The 17,538-nt window shown below is 37.0% G+C and overlaps 1 protein-coding gene across 1 annotated transcript in view; it reads right to left on the bottom strand.

Annotated features, from left to right (window-relative positions):
• The window catches only part of PDE1A (phosphodiesterase 1A), a gene marked incomplete at both ends in the record, with an annotated part of 235,893 nt that extends 232,147 nt beyond the window's left edge, over nucleotides 1-3,746 (bottom strand). Inside the window, one exon of the mRNA XM_080798429.1 lies at nucleotides 3,694-3,746. Within this exon, the coding sequence (XP_080654555.1) occupies nucleotides 3,694-3,746 (53 nt within the window). The remainder of the gene's footprint in view (nucleotides 1-3,693) is intronic.
• Nucleotides 3,747-17,538: the final 13,792 nt, after the last annotated feature.

Below are 17,538 nucleotides of genomic sequence, written 5' to 3'. Positions count from 1 at the left end.
AGTCTAAAAGACTGTTTCTTTTTCTTTGGGAAGTCTTTAATGTCAATGTTTATTCACATCTTGGACTTTAAAGTTCTATGTAATTTTATTTTCTATGTGCTGAGGAACAAACTTAGTGTTGTTGATTTAAAACACATTAATATACAGTTTGTGATCGTGTTTCCTTCCTGTAAAATTATAAAACCTAAAGAATTTCTCTTGAGTAATGGGAGAATCATCATTTTTATATACAATTCTGAGCTGCGGGAATGTCTACAGGCAAAACCACAAAGTGCGTTTGAGATGCACCATTTATATATTCTCGGAGCTGAATGGTCAGTCTCACTGATCCCAAGTTGCACATGACATGCATAATAGAGATCATATAAACTTCCATTTTGGCCATATAAAAACAACAACAAAAAAACAAACAAACAAAAACTTTGCCTTTTCCTTTCCTCACAGAACTGGTGTGAAAATATATACCTAAAATTTCCACAAAAGACTTTAAAACAGATTGGCTAACCTATGTGAGATGATTCAGGAATCACCATTGTAGGAGACACTGACATTTTTAGATGCAGAATCTAAAGAATATGTAAGATTTCTCAAGTCTTCTGATATCATATGCAGCCATGGAATATCAACATCCACTGTCTACTCTAAAGCCTCTCCACTAACTTTTTATACTTGATGGATGACTTTTCTAGTCTGAAATTTAGGAAATTAAATTAAAAATTTAAATTTAATTTAATTTAAAATTTAATTTAAAATAATTAAAAATTGATGTCTATTCAGTTTCAAATTTTTTTAAAAAAAATCTTGCTTATCTCTCTCAGTTCACTTAGGTGTCAGAATTTGTCATCACTGAAATCTGTCTCATCATAATTTCTCAGGACATTATCACTTCCTTTTTGGCACCCATCATCTGCCTATGCCATAGTTATCTAGGTATATACTAGATGATATGTTATGTGAAGGCAGATACAGTTTGTTTTTCTTTATCATGTCAGACCTCCCCAGTACAGTAGTCCAGATTCTGGACACTTTTAATCAATCAGAGAAGGCCAGGTGAGTTGAATTAAAGCTGTTGGTTAAGCTGCAGGAGAAAGTAGTCTGTATATAAAAACCTGAATCGTGTCAGTATGTCAGATATTTCTCCCCAAAATCCCAGATTTATCCTCTCTTAATTATTAAAATTTTGAGTGAATTATTTATAAACAGTCAAAATATTATTTTCACAAAATTCTGTTAAACATGTGACTAACACATACAAAACAGTCTAGTCTAGTCTAATTTTTTACCAAGTGGACTGAGAACTAGTATGCAAATCCCTTAGGAAATAGGGTGTGAACAAGTACATATTGAGAAGTAAACGTCTGGTACATGGGTCTCTGACCAAAAAGGCAGGCTTGAGAATGTTTTGTCTCAATGTAAAAGGAGGACAATCCGGTAATAGCCCAAGAAGACAAGGAACCAGAGAAAGGAGACCAAAAAAGAAAATGAAGTGGGGCATCGGATAAGGGCACAAGATGCCAAAAGCAACCTTCAACCACTTCCCAACTTGCCCAAAAGTACAACTAGCCATCAGAAAGTCAATGCTGTGTTTTACGGAAAAATAGCCCAACACTTTCTCTGAGGAATTATGTCTAGTCATTCGAATGCTTTATTAGGATACTCTCTACTTCCCTTTTCCCCCAAGAAAATCGTATCCCTATAAAAGCAAAGCCATCTATCAATGTGCCAACTGACCAATCAATCCCAACTCCACATCTGGCCTTAACCTGTTTTCAGTCAGGGACCACTTGTACGCTTGCTTGAAAGACTTGCCTGAGTGAAAGTATGTGCTCCTCGGCAGCTCTGTTCTCTCTTCTACATCACCAGGATCATGAAGTAACTATTTGAATTTACCAAACTATATTCTAATTATGTGGGCAAAGAATCCCAGTTACTTTATATGAAAAAGAACAGAAGCATGGATGAGCTGCAGTTTCCCTGTGAGTGGCACCTTAGCATACAATTCATCAGGAGGGAATATGGATTCTCCATAAACCAGTGGAAAAGGACCACCTGCTTCAATCGCCGACAGTTTCTCGGTGCGGTAACATACTAAAGATACTGGCTAAGTGGATCTGACTTTATCCAACGCAATCTTCTCTTCTTCAATTTCCATGGGTGCCCTCTTCTAATGGTGCCTCGGTGGGGTTGAGTTTGGAATCATCTGTGCTACTGTCATATCTTTTTGAAGTCACACAATGCACTTGGGAGAAAATAGAAATTAATTACATGGGAATTATGGCAGGTGAATACACATTTGGGGGTCATTTTGGATTTTTGGTTATTTATTGCTGTCACTGCATAAAATATAAACATAGATTATAATATTAAATCTACATATATAAATATGATTTTTTAAATATTTATTTATTTGAGAGAGAGAGAGAGGGATCACAAGTGGAATGTTGGTGGGGTTGGGCAGAAGGAGAGGGACAAGCAGGTTCCCCGCTAAGCAGGAAGCCAGCACCATGGCCACCACCACAGGGCTCAATCCAAGGACCCTGAGATTACAACCTGAGCCGAAGGCAGATCTTTAACTGAATGATCCACCCAGGAGCCCAATTATTTTTACAAGGCTGTAAAACAGATTGAGCCAGCATTTTGTTTTAAGCTTTACTAAAGTATATTATTGCTACTAATAATACTGTAACAATGCTTAATCAATACATGAAACATGCCTTGAGGCCCACTCTTATTCATTATGTGACAACCGCAGAATGCCAGGAATTCCATCCATAAAGTTCTGTTATCCAGTAGTTAATTCTAGATCAACAACCAGTGACTGACTGCAACTTGACTTTAATGTCTAGTTTTGCTGACATGTAGTACCTCCACTTTGTTTAGGATATTATTTTGGGGGAACCACAAAATTGATACATAACTAGATTCTTTTTTTAAGATCTTCTGTCTTAAAAGGCAGAAACTGTGTTGATTTTCTAGCCTCTTTAAAATTCTAAATTCCTAATTCTGAATTCTAAAGTACATAAGTAACTAAAAAATTGAGGATTAAAGAGTCAATGAAGAAACTGCTGTTCCCAGGAGAAAGAGTGAGCCACTATCCCTCCCCCCAAAAGAAAACCTTAACTCAATCTATTATACTGTATCTACATTTTTTCTGGCCACAGATTTCACCACAAGGTAAAATTTTTCCTGTTGCCCTTTTGTTTCCTAAACTGCATAAAGATACTCCTGAACTAGATGTAAATATATATATACTTTAGTATACAGCCGTCAAATTCGCATTTATCTTCCCACATATTACTGCAAAAAGTATAGCATTTGCAGCACTGAAACACTATCTCTGAGTGTAATCAGTTGAAACAACCAAGCACAGTATTTCCAATTTAGAGGGCTGTGCAACCATTGGAAATGGCAAGGGATTGCATAATGCTTTAGAAGTTTTTCCAGTGCTATGTCATCCATGTGCCTGAATAGCTAATTTGCTTTTAAAATATATTTTGAGGATTTGATAAGAGCTTGTGCACGGTTTCAGAAAATGGAAAATAAAAGGACCCCGTAGGTCTGCATGAAGTTAAACTTTAGACACACTCTATTGCTTTGCTGTAGCTTAGGGCCAGAATTCCCAAGTTAAGTATAAGGGAAAGAAATTATTTCTCCTGATAGCCCTGGAACCAACTGGGATGTAGTATTACTTACCTAAAGATGGGTCTTTGGAGATGTTTCTTCCTGATTGTGACATGGTCATCCATTTAAAGGTAAAAGTTGAACTTCTTCCTGGAAACCACTCCAGAAATCCAGGGAGAGAATGTGGAAACTTATCCTGGTCTATTGTGCTGCAAGGAGCCCAGAAGGAAAAAGTAGTTTCCTCTTTCTCTTTTTGGGTGCTGGGAGAAAACTTCCCTGCTCTCTGCCAGCTGAGCAGTGTGTCCATAGAGGCCACATAAGACAGGCACGTTGGGGCACTCCCCCACAGAGCAGGGTGTGCAAAATCCACCAACAGTCACGGTGATACAGGAAAGAGAAGTGCACAGGACCCTCGGAAACAGAACAAAACAAACAGAAAACTTCCTACCCTAGTGGCACCCAGGTAGGAGTTCCCTGAGTTTTTGCAGCCATGAGAGCACTCCTTCCACATGCTGGTCAAGCTTGGAAAAGCTAAGTCCCTCCCTGTCTTTAAAACAGCCTGTTCTGAGGCTCAACTTTTTTCTTCAAAATAAAAGTTGTACAGCTGGTTCAGCAGTCCCATGTGAGTACCCTCTGAAAGTTTGTTCTGTTAAAATAGGAACTGTATACAAATTAACGAAGGAAGATGGGCTCAGGCTGTGTGGCTGGCTCTGCTTCAAAAGATTATAATTATTTTATAATATTGTTTTTATCCACACTGGATGTAGTGTGGAGACCACTCATGATTTTTGGCACTCATGACCTAATAGCCTACACTTCGCTAAAGTCAAAGATATCATTTCAACTGATAGAAGCCGATGTGAAGCTGGCCAGAGCTACAGAAGTTAGAAAAACAAAAATTGCTCAATTCTATCAACGACATTTTGCCCAGATGTCTGTACCCAGAGTGACTTTCCAAGGAGACACTGCAAAAAAGATATGAAAACACACACAGACACACACTTTTCTTTTTTTTTTTTTAAGTCCCCCAAACTCCCTTGGAACATAAGGTTTTTATACTATATGATCAAATTTGAATTTCAAGAATAAAAAGAAAGAAATGTTGGTATTAGAGGTAAGTTTTAAACAGCTGACAATAAATGCCATTAAAAACTGTTTTACTTGAAAGACTTAGGCTCACACTGCAGGAACTCTAGTTCTAGTTACAGATAAGATGAACCCTCACATTTTAATATAACCTGTTTTGGAGACATTCCTATATCTGAATCACCAACAAAATTCCTACTCAGTCAATAGTATCACGAGGTTCCAGGCCAGAAGTTTGGTATATAATAAAGTAAACCATCTCAAAGCATGATTAAAATGTTTTTAAAATATACGTGTGGTAAAGGCAGGGGTAATTGAGAAACACTCATGCCTTTAGCTGAATGATCAAATAAGGGTTGTATAACAGAGAGGAGGATGTGACCTATATATGGTTACAATGTGTAGTTCTTAGCATTCTCCAAATACCTCCACAGGAGCAAGAACATATTTTTATTTTCCTTCCTTTCAGAGGAAAGACAAAGAAGAAGAGAATTACAAAGAAATCACTGATTATATTGAGCACAGTTCTAATCCACACCTTTTTTTTTTTTTTTCTAATGACATCATTCTGAGACAGGATTGAACTAAAAATAAGAAGTGGGTTCTAATCCTAGTTCTAACACGCAAATGCTGGGCCATTGTTGGAAAAATTCTTGACCTATCTGAGCCCCAATTTTTGTATTTATAAAATGAGGTTATAACATTCATTGAATTCCATGTTTTTTCCCCAGCTTTAATGGTACCACCATGCTATTTCTAAATATGATTACTTTGCTTCTTGATAAGGAACTAGCATAGACGTTATGAGGCCTAATACTCTAAAAATACATGTTTATTATGTAAAGTTATAAATGAAGAAGTCATAAATAAAAAGATAATTTTATATTGTATGTATCTCTGTAGATACATTATATATTATATTCACTTAATGACATATAATGAATATATATTATATATTCACTTAATGACATCTAAATCAGTGTTCTTTTCACCATCAATAAGCATCCAACCATAAATTGACGTGTGTGCAATACTGCAGTTAAATCTGGAGACCATCTATATGCAAAATGATATACAGACCTTTGGAATAAATGCATTATTATAACCATATGCTTTGGCTTTCTTTGAACAGGAAAGCACGTAAGAAATAACATGCTGCACAGGTCTTCTGGAAGTATTTTTGCATTTATGGGTGGCAGTTGATTTTTGTACCCATGGTTTATCTATATTACTATTAATTTAATGTAAATTCTCCTAAGGGACAACCCAAGAGAATAATAAGCTCATCAACTTTTAAAAAATTAACTTTTTGTTATAAACAAAATTTTTTGTTAATAACAAAATTAAAATTTTGTTGACTTTTGAATTAGAAAGATGAGAGGATTTCTTCACTTACAGGGTGGAAGGAATGCAACACAAATACTAGTAAACGTCTAGCCAAGGTACAGGTCAAATGACAAGCCAAGTATAAAATCTGACTGGAGGCTCAAAGGCTTGATTATCAACTGCAGAATCTGAAAGTTGTCAAATTAATTATAGGAAAATAATATTTTTGCCTTGCGTTAAGTTTATATTCCTTTTGCTCTTTAGTGATTAAGATAGAAAGCTTAGCTTCCCATTTATATCAAGCACCATATTTAAACCCAATCTTAGGGGTGCCTGAGTGGCTCAGTGGGTTAAAGCCTCTGCCTTCGGCTCAGGTCATGGTCTCAGGGTCCTGGGATCAAGCCCTGCATCGGGCTCTCTGCTCAGCAGGGAACCTGCTTCCTCCTCTCTCCCTGCCTGCCTCTCTGACTACTTGTAATCTCTCTCTGTCAAATAAATAAATAAAATCTTCAAACCCAATCTTAGAACCTAAAAGCCATAAGAAAATACCAGGAAGTTAAATATTCACCTGGCACAAAGAAAAATATGTACTTCTTAAATGTTTTTGTAAACTTTTTACCAAAGAGCATTTAAATTTAACATTGGGAAGAAAAGTTTGCTTTATTAACTTATTCAACTTTAATATAGTATTCAATAAAAGGACTCCACTATTTTTGCTTAAATTACAAAAATATATTCCTTAAATTAACACAATTGTACTGTGTAAAGTACTAAAATTTATTGTATAAATAACCAAGCCAACTCTCCTATAAAATAAACTGAATACAATTTATTATGAATAGTTTTTTCCTGGGAGTAGGGATCAGAAATGGTGTTTAAATTTTTCCTGTTATAGTAAACTCTCTTTCAGTATGACCTTGCCTAACAGTTTCAGGAGCATTCCCTGCTCTCCCATGTGGTTACACCTCTCTCTCTCTCTCTCTCTCTCTCTCACACACACACATACACACACACACACACCTTCCCCCACTCACCACTGCTAGAGATTGTCAAAACAGGTGCTTACTAAATATTCATTAATTTGTACAAATGCTCAGTTGAAACACATCAATGTAGCCAACATAACTCATGGTGTGTGACAAAAACACAGATCAGCTCCATGACTTTCCCAATCAAGTGAATACTAAGTGTGTCATGGTATTTTGTTTTAAGCATCTTGGAAAATAGGTAAGTTTTACTTTCTCTTGTTTTTTTCTTCTTTTTCCTCCCCATTTTACTACTCCATTCTATGGCTCTGTTTGTTATAATCAAGTGCCAAAAAGCATGCAATGGTAGAAAAATCATGTAACATTAATGACAGTCCAAGAACTGATTACGAATTTATCTATTGGTAATCATTTTACCACTTAAGTCTAGCAAATATCAGCCTGAGAGAAGTGTATGCTTTTTTTTTTTCACCCAGTTTAATTAAACAAAATGTCACAAGTTACATTTTTTTTTCAAGATTTTATTTATTTATCTGATGGAGAGAGAGATCACAAGTAAGCAGAACACCACTTGGTCAATTCTACCATGAGATAAATAGAAGGGTGTACACTATTCCTAATGAACCAACCATAACTCTGCCCCTTTACCGCTAGGCAAAAAAACTACTGTATATAAGTGCACAAGACTGGCATCACATAGAGCTAACTCTAAATCTAATGTATCCTTTCAAGGTAAGTCATTTGTAACCTTCAACATTTCATCCACATTTTAAAACAAATTTCCTGCTACATGTTTCACAACTAATTACAAAGCTAGCTCATAGGTGGTAGAGCTGGGATTTGAATTCAGACAACTCATTCTTGAACCCAAGCTTTTACGACTACGGAGTATGATGTCACCTTGGTGGGGACTCTGCCACTCAGGTTGTCTGGGTTCTTTCTGGGCCATATTTCACATTCTGTGGAGAAAGAAAAGGAGCAACTCACCACTCTAATGAGTATCTATTCTCTTAATCCTACTGATCTATCATTGCATTGCCCATTGTGTTCCCAGTACTTACAAGAGCCAACCCTAGAGAGGACCTACTGATATCAAGTCGAAATAATCAATGAATATGTTCTCTTAAGATTCAGATGGAAGCAGTGTTGAATTATAAGGAGCCCTGGACTAATGTCAAGGCATATGTATTTACATCCAGCTCTAGCGGCAATTTTCTCAACTCCCTGCACGTGTTTCCTTAGCAATCAAACTAAGAAGCTGAGCCTCATGGGTGCCTGGCTGGCTCAGCTGGTTTAGTGTCTGCCTATAGCTGGCTCAGGTCATGATCCACAGGGTCCTGGGATCAAGCCCTCAGGTGAGGCTCCCTGCTCCAGCAGGGAGCCAGCTTCTCCCTCTCCCTCTGCTGCTCCCCCTGCTTGTGCTCTCTCACTCTCTCTGTCAAATAAATAAATAATTTTTTTTCAAAAATTTTATATATATATATATACATATATGTATATATATATATATACACATATATGTATATATATATATATAAAAGAAGTCAGCCTCATGACCTCGAAGATCCTTTCCAGCTCCAAATTTTTATGACTCTATTACTGACCCTGTGATAACATGTCAAGTTATTTAAACTTGGTGTCCAAACAAGAATAAGCTCTGTAGTTATTTTTAGCTTTTCTTAACCACAATGAGGCTATGCATACCACCAGAATACTTTTCATCCCCATTGTTGTGGGTTTAAAAATATAACACACTGCTATTCAAATGTGAAAATAAATTGTAGTATCTCTAGTTTTTCTAATCAAGATGTTTTCTTCTTTCTCTATAGTTTCACTTTGGAACTACCATTACTGGAACGTAAACTACAGGAAGACAAGGATTAGGGTCTGTTGAATCCTAGGGCATGGTATATAAGAGACAGTCAGTGGCTATTTATTGAATGAATGAACGCACAAACAAAGTGCCTACTAGCGCTATCTCGTCATCTTTCTGTATATTCTTTTTCTAAAAACTTAGTCATAGCTGGTAAATGTTCAGACTTTCATATTCCCTTCAACCCATTGTTTCCCTTCAAGGAGGAATCTGACCCTATAGGGAGGTGGGTTTCTATGGTCCTGTAGTGTCCAAAAAAGGTGGCCTCCAACCCAAACCTGCACCTCCCTGCAGTTCTTTGTTTTCTCTGGTCTCTGCAACCATGTTTCTTGTCTGTCTGCTCGCTTGGCTCCCTGAAGATAGCTACTGCTAAAATCTATGGCTGTTTTGTTCAGTAGGCTCAATCTAGGAACTATGGTCATTTTTTTCTCCTTAAGCTCAATCTTACCCTTCACTGGTGGTGCAGGACCCTCAAGTATACATTACATCCTTCAACTGGATCTCATTTGGCTTGGGACTGGACATGCCATACCACCATTTTTATTCTGTTGTAGCTGAATTCACTAAGTCACTGGGAAAATCTTCTGCTGTAAGCTTTCATGTTCCCCACTCTAAGCTTAATCAATAAATGCTGTGTGTGTTCTGACTGCTCCTCTGACTGGCCATTCCCCTTACCTTGTCCCTCTCCTTGGGCCTCCCTATTTCCTGAGAACAAGAATTAGCAGTGGAGTCTGATACAAGACTGATGAATCACAGGCTTATCCCTCAGAAACCAATAATACATTGTATGTTAATTCATTGGATTTAAATAAAAAAATGTTTAAAAAAAAAAAAGTGGAGCCTAAAGATGTGACTGAATTGTCCTAATCTCATGAAGAAACTTTCAGGAATGAGCAGTTGCTTCATTAAAGAAAAGCAAAGAAAAGGAAAGTAAAGAAAGCAGCTTCTTGAGTTACAATCTACTTACTCCTGGTGAAGATGCTGTGCAGATTGTTGAATTGACAACAAAGGGCTTTAAATATTAGGGAAACGTAGATGATAAAGCAGTGATAGAGTTTGAGAAGATGGACTCCAATTTTGAAAGAAGTTCTACTGTGTATAAACTGCTATCAAACAGTATAGCATGCTACAGAGAAATCACTTGCAAAAGGAAGAATCAATCTATGCAGCAAACTTCATTGTCGTCCTATTTTAAAAAATTGCCATAGCTACTGCAAACTTAAGCTAAACTACCACCATGTAATCAGTCAGAAGGCATCAATACTGAGATACAACACCCTCCACCAACAAAACTATTATTACTCTGTTAAGAAAACCACAGGCCCAGGATGGAGTTACTTCTTCTAGACCAAGTCACCAAAACAGGGTTTAATACCTGAAACTTCATTACAGCTTCAACTTCCCCCAGAAACATAGTCTCAACAGGTTAGTCAGAAACTGTTTTATCAGCACAAATCAGGTAATCTGTCACCTGGGCCTCCTCCTCCAAAGAAAAATGAGTAATCTGCAGGATAAGAACCCCCGCTTTTCCCCCTAGGGGAAAGTGACCTTGCCTGAAAAAATCCTTTTTTTTTTTTCTTTTGCTAATAACTTCTTTGCCCCACACTCTGCCCTGGAAGAAACTTCCTTTTTTTTTTTTTTTTTTAATAATTAATTTCTGAGGTAGAATTTAGGGATTCATCAGTTGCATATAACACCCAATGCTCAGTATATCAAATGTCCTCCCTAATGCCCATCACCCAGTTATCCCAAAATCGATAAAGAACTTACAAACTCAACACCCAAAAAACCTTCCATTTTGTACAACTCCTTGGAGCTCCCCTCTTACTTGCTTGATGGGATGCTGCCCCATTCATGAAATCTCTTAATAAAGCCAATTGGATCCTCAAGTTTACCCAGTTAAATTTTGTTCTTAACAACTTGTTGAAAGCGTAGATGATAGTTAGCATTTTTTAGCAATAAAGTATTTTAATTTTTTCTATTTAAAAAAAATTTTTTATTTACTTATTTGACAAAGACAGAGAGCACAAGCAGAGGGAGCAGCAGGCTCCCAGTATCCTGGGATCATGACCTGAGCCAAAGGCAGATGCTTAACCAACTGAGCCACCCAGGTACCCCTAAATATAACTTGATTATGCACTGGTAAACCAAAAAATACATTTGATTTGCTTTAATGCAATATTCACTTTATTGCAGTATTCTGGAACAGAATCCAAAATATCTCCAGTATATTACATGCCTATATTGAAGTCTGGCTTCTTATTTGTTTTTTACTTTCATCTGTGATAATAATAATCCCACTCCCCACACTGCATGGTGCCTCCGGCTAATTCGGAGAAGATCAGATCATATTTATTAAGTGGAAGAGAGGTAAGAGCGTTATTCCCATCATTTTATGCAGCTTTCTTTCTCATTTCAGTGGGCGCATAGTGAGTAAATTATACCACGGTCTTAACACTACCACACCCATGTATCCCCTATCCCATTTGCTCTCTGCAAACAAAACTGTTTCATTCCTCACTAGCCACGCTGGCGTTTTATTCCTTGAACACTCCACACTCTTTCCGACTCTTTTGCATACACTGTTTCCAAGGTCTAAAATGCTATTCCTTCTGCCCATTGCTCAGATTTCAGCTGCAGTTTCACCTCTGAGAGATGGGGTTGTCCGAGGAGCTTGACAACCGAACCTGAATTCATATACCTACAATACTGTCCTTGGTCCCCTATTAGCAAGCTTCATTATCCTTGTGTCATGTTAATGATTTAGTCACAGACTCGTCTCTTTAGTGATGAATAAACCCACTCTTCAGGATGCAGGAACTAAGGGAAAAACCCGAACATCTGAGTGTTCCCATCTACCTTAAACATAAACCTAGTCTGTGAAGGGGAGCAAAATACACCACTCCAAAATATATCTCTTTGGCATATTTATTATCCTAAGCTGATTATTTTTAAGAAACAGAAGACCCTGGTGAAGCTCACTTTTGTTTACTGTGCTCTTCCTGGAAGCCTCGCATAACTGACTTCCCACCCCCCGACATCTCTCTTTAGCTGAAAATGGTATTTAACTGGCCGGCTTTGGCCATTTGGGAGTTACTCAGTTTTTCTGGGTCTCTCCCATGTATCCATGTTACTAAATTTTGTTTACTTTTCTGCTGACAATCTGTCTTATGTCAATTTAATTATTAGACCAGCCAACGAACCTAGAAGACAAGAAAACTTTTCCACCTCTACATCTGTAAGAACCTACAAGTATACTCTTACTGATCTCTTGCAGTGTTTCGAAACATCCTCTAGCACTTACATATGTGTTTTATCTTGAAATATTTGTCATTACACTTCTTCAAATGAGGAGCTCTACATATCTGAGAATAAATGCATTGAATATTAAAATTAAAAATGCAGCTGATTCATCACTTTGGAAATGGTTCTCAATTTGACCAAAAATGTTTTCTACCTTATGGGCAAAAAGCAGACTCTACCTTATTAATAGTTTCAAACTAGATTCTCCTGACTTTCAGTCAGAATTTGTTTATTGGCCACTTATTCAGTAATAAAATACATCAGAATTGTTATTTTCTTCAGTGAATTAGTAAGGAAGACCAGGTACATAGCTTCAAGAGGCAAGGAAAAACCGTTCCCTGATTTGGCTGACTCTTTGGCCAGGTATCAGAGCTGAGCCTTTCTACTTCACAAAGTAGGAGAACTTCCTCTTTGTCATGTAAGTGTGGAAGCAGGTCAGCTAAAGTTTGATTGGCTCCAATTAGCACTCCTACCAGTTCTGAGAGCCTTAAGAGTTGGCATTCGGACACCTTCTTTTAAATGAGAGTGACATTCTGTGAAAACATCAACAACAACAACAAAGGAAATCATTTAAAGCAGAATCTCATCGCCAAACACCCACCCACAGCTCCCTGTGTAATCAAGCAACAAATAAATTCCCTGTAAAAGGAAATGACTTTTGCATAGTGGGTAGTTAAATAAACATTACAAAAAGAGACCTCCTTAATATAAAATTCCCTTTGAGTCAGAGGACTAAGAAAGAGATGGTCGAACTGGGTCTTGAATGATGAATAGATATTCAGTAAGCAGGCTAAGATGAAGGGCAAGTGAAGTATTTCATCAGCCCTAAGCACTAGGCAACAACAGCTGGTTTGGAGGGCGCAGTGTGGAGAAGCACTGTGCTGTGGTTCCTGCCATGCTAGCCTGCAGAATGCAAGAGGCTCACACCATCACATAGGAGGGGTGTTGTAACGTGGAAAATAATCAATGTGACATCCTAGTTTAAAAGCATGTGATTCTGAAGTTTCCATTACTCCCCAAACATGCCAAAAATGTTCTTATCTGCCGTTCTTCGGGCAGTGGAAAGCTGTCCAAAGGTACTTGCAGGCGGAGACATGTTCAGTTTCTCTGCTGCTCTGAAACCCATCACTAAATCATTAACTCAGCTTCAGTAGTGAGTCATCGTTACCAGCTTTTCTCCATATTTTAAGTTTGGTTTCAACATGACTTTAGATTCAATTAGTAGTTTGTTGGGTTTTTTGTTTTGTTTTGTTTTAGTCTGTCATAAGCTTCCAGTAATGCCTATGAATAAATATGCAGAACTACCACCCAGAATTGAATCAGTGTCAGTAAATGGAAAATTCCTAAACGCTAACCTATTGACTCTCCAAGCTTTTAGAGTTAGACAGCAATAGAGATAATCGTGACTCACACTAACTTTGGAAAGAAACAGCCACTCAATTTGCCAAGATCTTAATGGTATATGTGGTGGGTTCTGTAAATAAAACACAAATGTATAGAAATAGGTCATTGCCCCATTACCTTTCTAAAACAAAAATGAGTTCTCAGAGAGAATATATACAGACCACATATATTTGTACCCTCACATCCATTCACTCCTCAAAAAACTCATTCCAGCTTCAGCTTTTTGCTCCTTTTCCACTCACTTTCCACCACATCATATTCATTGGAATAATCCTTCCTAGCAAATCTCATCTCTTGAATTGCTCTCTTATTTCTCATATCAATATATTATTCTTATCAATCGTTCTGTGACATATTTGCATATTCATTTTATTAATTTCTAAATTTAAATTCCATACAGGGTTTAAACAAGGCAGTAAACATTTTCCCAAGCCTGACACTAGGTGTGTTTTCAAAACCCAATACCTGACAGAATATTGGAAATCAAGTCTATTTTAGAAATTCTGCATATTTTTTTAAAAAAATTATGAACCTTCATTTTGTTATATGGTCTCTCAAAATGGCAATCTTCCCTCATCTGCTCTTTTCTCCACCTGACCCAAAGGAAAGAATAGGAGAATGTGAATTGACATGACAGTCATTTACTATGTGTTAGGCACAATACTTTTCTATACATTATTTCAATTAATTCTACATAACATACTTAGAAGATAGATCTTCTCATCTTCAAGTCACACCCAAGGAAACTAGAGTTTAAAAAAAGTTATATAATTTGCCAAATGTTGTACATTTTATATGTTACAGTAATAAGATTTGAACCCACTTCTATCTGATGCCAGCATCTTTGTTCTTACTAACCGTGCCTCTCAACAATCATATTCTTAGTTTTAATAGTAGCCTTAAAGAAAAAGGCATCTTGGCTGACCATATCTTAAAAATATAATTCTTTAATCATTTTAATGAGGCTGAACCCTAGCAACGAATCAGACTTGATTTCAAAGACACATTATTTTGGTTTGGGTCCTATTCCCAACATAAACCTCACATATGCAGGCATCAGCGTACCAAAACAAAAAAGCAAAACCCAGAAGACTAAATATGGAGTTTAAATTTTAAAGTTTAGAGTTTAGCATTTCTTTGGTGTATAATCTTCACCGAACAAAATTGAATTGTTTATTCACAAAAGTGAATAAACAAAATGTTTAGTCAAAACATCACTGAGAAAGCCCAGAAAAAAAGCAAGTCAGAGTAAATACATAAATGAAGTTGTGCTTCTATTCCCAGCATACAGAATAGCTCTCCAATACTGAGATGTGTATAATGAAGTTCTCCTTAAATCATGCTCTTAGCAACTGATCTTGTATCATAAAAAAATTAATTCATTAGTTAAAATTCTCTACCTTCTTTCAAAAATCACAATTAGATACCTCACCTTCATTTAAGAAAAAAAAAAGCTGGATGGGCTCCATTTGTATACTTGTAAAGCTCAGAGTTGCCTATGAGATTACTGAGACCCTATATTCCACTACAATGATAATATGAATCCCTGCTGCCATTTATTAAACATATTCTATGTACCAAGCACTGCTGAGTGCTCTACAAACCCTATTACATTGAGTTCTCCTAGGATAGGAATTAGTATCCCTATTTTAGAGATAATATTGTACAAATGGGACTGGCAAAGCAAGGATTTGAGCCCAAGACTGCTTTCCTCCCTAGTTCACGCATTACCTATTGGTGTCTCTCCTGAATAGGGCCATCTAATATGATTTTGCTTTAATTACCTTTCTGTGTTCTTCACAGCCATTTTGTATGTTTATCTTCACTCTTTTCTTCTGCTCCTGTTAAATTAACAATTTTCTTTTCCAATGATGAGTTCCAAGTACCATTATTGATTCTAACTTTCTTAAATTTGTGGGAATTCTGTACTTACTTTTCTCGATTGTTCTGCAAATACACAACATCGCTGCTGTTTCGAAGGTACACATTGTTTCAGTATAGAAGCCCATGGACACTAATGTTTTTGACTTTCATTTAATGAGTTATTTGTTATAAATAGAAGGGTAGGCTGCTAGAATCTGAAAGGAACTTCAAGGTCAAGTTATTCACCCTCCAATGACTGCAGAATTTCTCTTGCTTTTCCTTTCAGAGAGGGCTTACTCCCAAGTGCCCCTGAGGTAGAGGAAGTGAATACACTATTCCCTGGATCTCCATTCCCAAGAACTTTTTATCACATAAGAATTTCATCTTGTGTAATGTAACTTATACTTAAAGATAGAGCCTTTTCTCATACTAACTTCTTTATCTTGCATACAATCAAAGAAATGACCATTTGTTCCAGTAATGAAGGGAAAACTAGCAGGGTTGGGCTTACCGAGTAGTGTTTGGTTTCCAAAGTAGCAGTTAAAAGGGTAAATTTTTATTTTAGGTCAACTTTTGCTTTAAATCCCACCTTTAAAAATAACATAGCATAGGGGAGCCTGGGTGGCTCAGTTGGTTAAGTGTCTGCCTTCCACTCAGATCATGATCCCAGGGTCCTGAGATCGAGCCCCACATCGGGCTCCCTGCTCAGCGGGTGGTATGCTTATCCCTCTTCCCCCAACTTGTGTGTGCTTGCTCTCTCTCTCAAATAAATATACAAAAATCTAAAATAATAATAATAATAATAAATAACATGGCTTAACTTCACTGGCCAATGTGACAAAATTTTCCAGGTGTTAGGAGAACAATGCTTACTAAACCACAGGCATTGTCATCAAGGAGCTCAAGTTTAAAAGGAAAAAAACAGTCACTTGTAATGGTAATTCCAAAACAATTCACTGAGTGGAGTCATAAAATAAATAAAAGAGACAAAAGCAGCTCAGAAGGGAGAGAAAGGAAGACTCATAGAAGAAATGATTCTGTTTTAGCAAGGGTTAGCCAGTGATTAGAAATTCTCCAGGTCAGAACTGTTTACTAGAAAGACGAAATGGAGAAAGCCAAGTAAAAGGAAGGTGGAAAATAACAGAGAAGCATGAAATATCATTATATTCAGGACCTGGTAGTTATCTTGGTATTAATGAGGGTAAAAGTATGAGTGGAAGTGGCAGGCGATGAAGTTGGAAAATGAGACAGAGGCCAAATCATATGTGCCATGTGGGGAAATTAGACTATATCCAATAGGCAATGAGTAGCCACTGGTTGGCTACAGTCAAGGAAAATAGCCCCTTCTTTTTGCAGTTTTAGAATATCTCACCGATTAAAACGTTGGAAGTATTTTTGAAAAGAACAAGTCTCAGTGCAGAGATATCAGTAAATAGTCTATTAAAGTCTTGGTGAAAGATGGTAGTGGTATGAAGTAAGGCAAAGGCATTAATTAGAAAAGAAAGACTCCATTTAAGATGTTAACAGGGTATAAACATAGAGCTTAGTGAATAATTGGGTGTACTGAATGAGAAAGGAAAGGATTCTAAGGCAGTACTTTCATTTCTGGTTTGTTATTTGGGTAGATGGTATAAGAAGACTCAGATCATAAAAATAATAATGATGAAATAAAAAGAAAGAAGTATGGTCCAAGTTTATTAGTGGGAAACAGGGAGTTGCAACACCAAAGGATGGCCCAAGTGGAGATGTTTCAGGGGCAGCTAGATATTGAAATTATGGAAGGAGGCAAGGAGTCAGTTACAAAAGTAAAATGTGTAAGTGTGGGAGGTGGAGGTATTGCTACATAAATATAAAACAGTGAACGTGGATGGTATTGCTCGGAGAGAATATGTAGTTTAGAGGAGTAAAGGCCTAAGAATAAAACCCTGGTAACTGAAGGGATGGACAGGGAAGAGTATACAGGTGAAGTCAGAAAGACTGGAAAGTCAGGAGGGAAAGTTTTTCCTACAATAAAAGTGGAAGGAGTGTCAAGTAGAAGAAAGGTGTTACTGGTACCAGAGATGCATAGCAATTAAG

This window comes from Martes martes (genome assembly GCF_963455335.1).
Source record: "Martes martes genome assembly, chromosome: 3".
NCBI lineage: Eukaryota > Metazoa > Chordata > Mammalia > Carnivora > Mustelidae > Martes > Martes martes.
The sequence above is the reverse complement of the archived record's forward strand: the minus strand, read 5'-3'. Positions and strand labels throughout refer to the sequence as shown.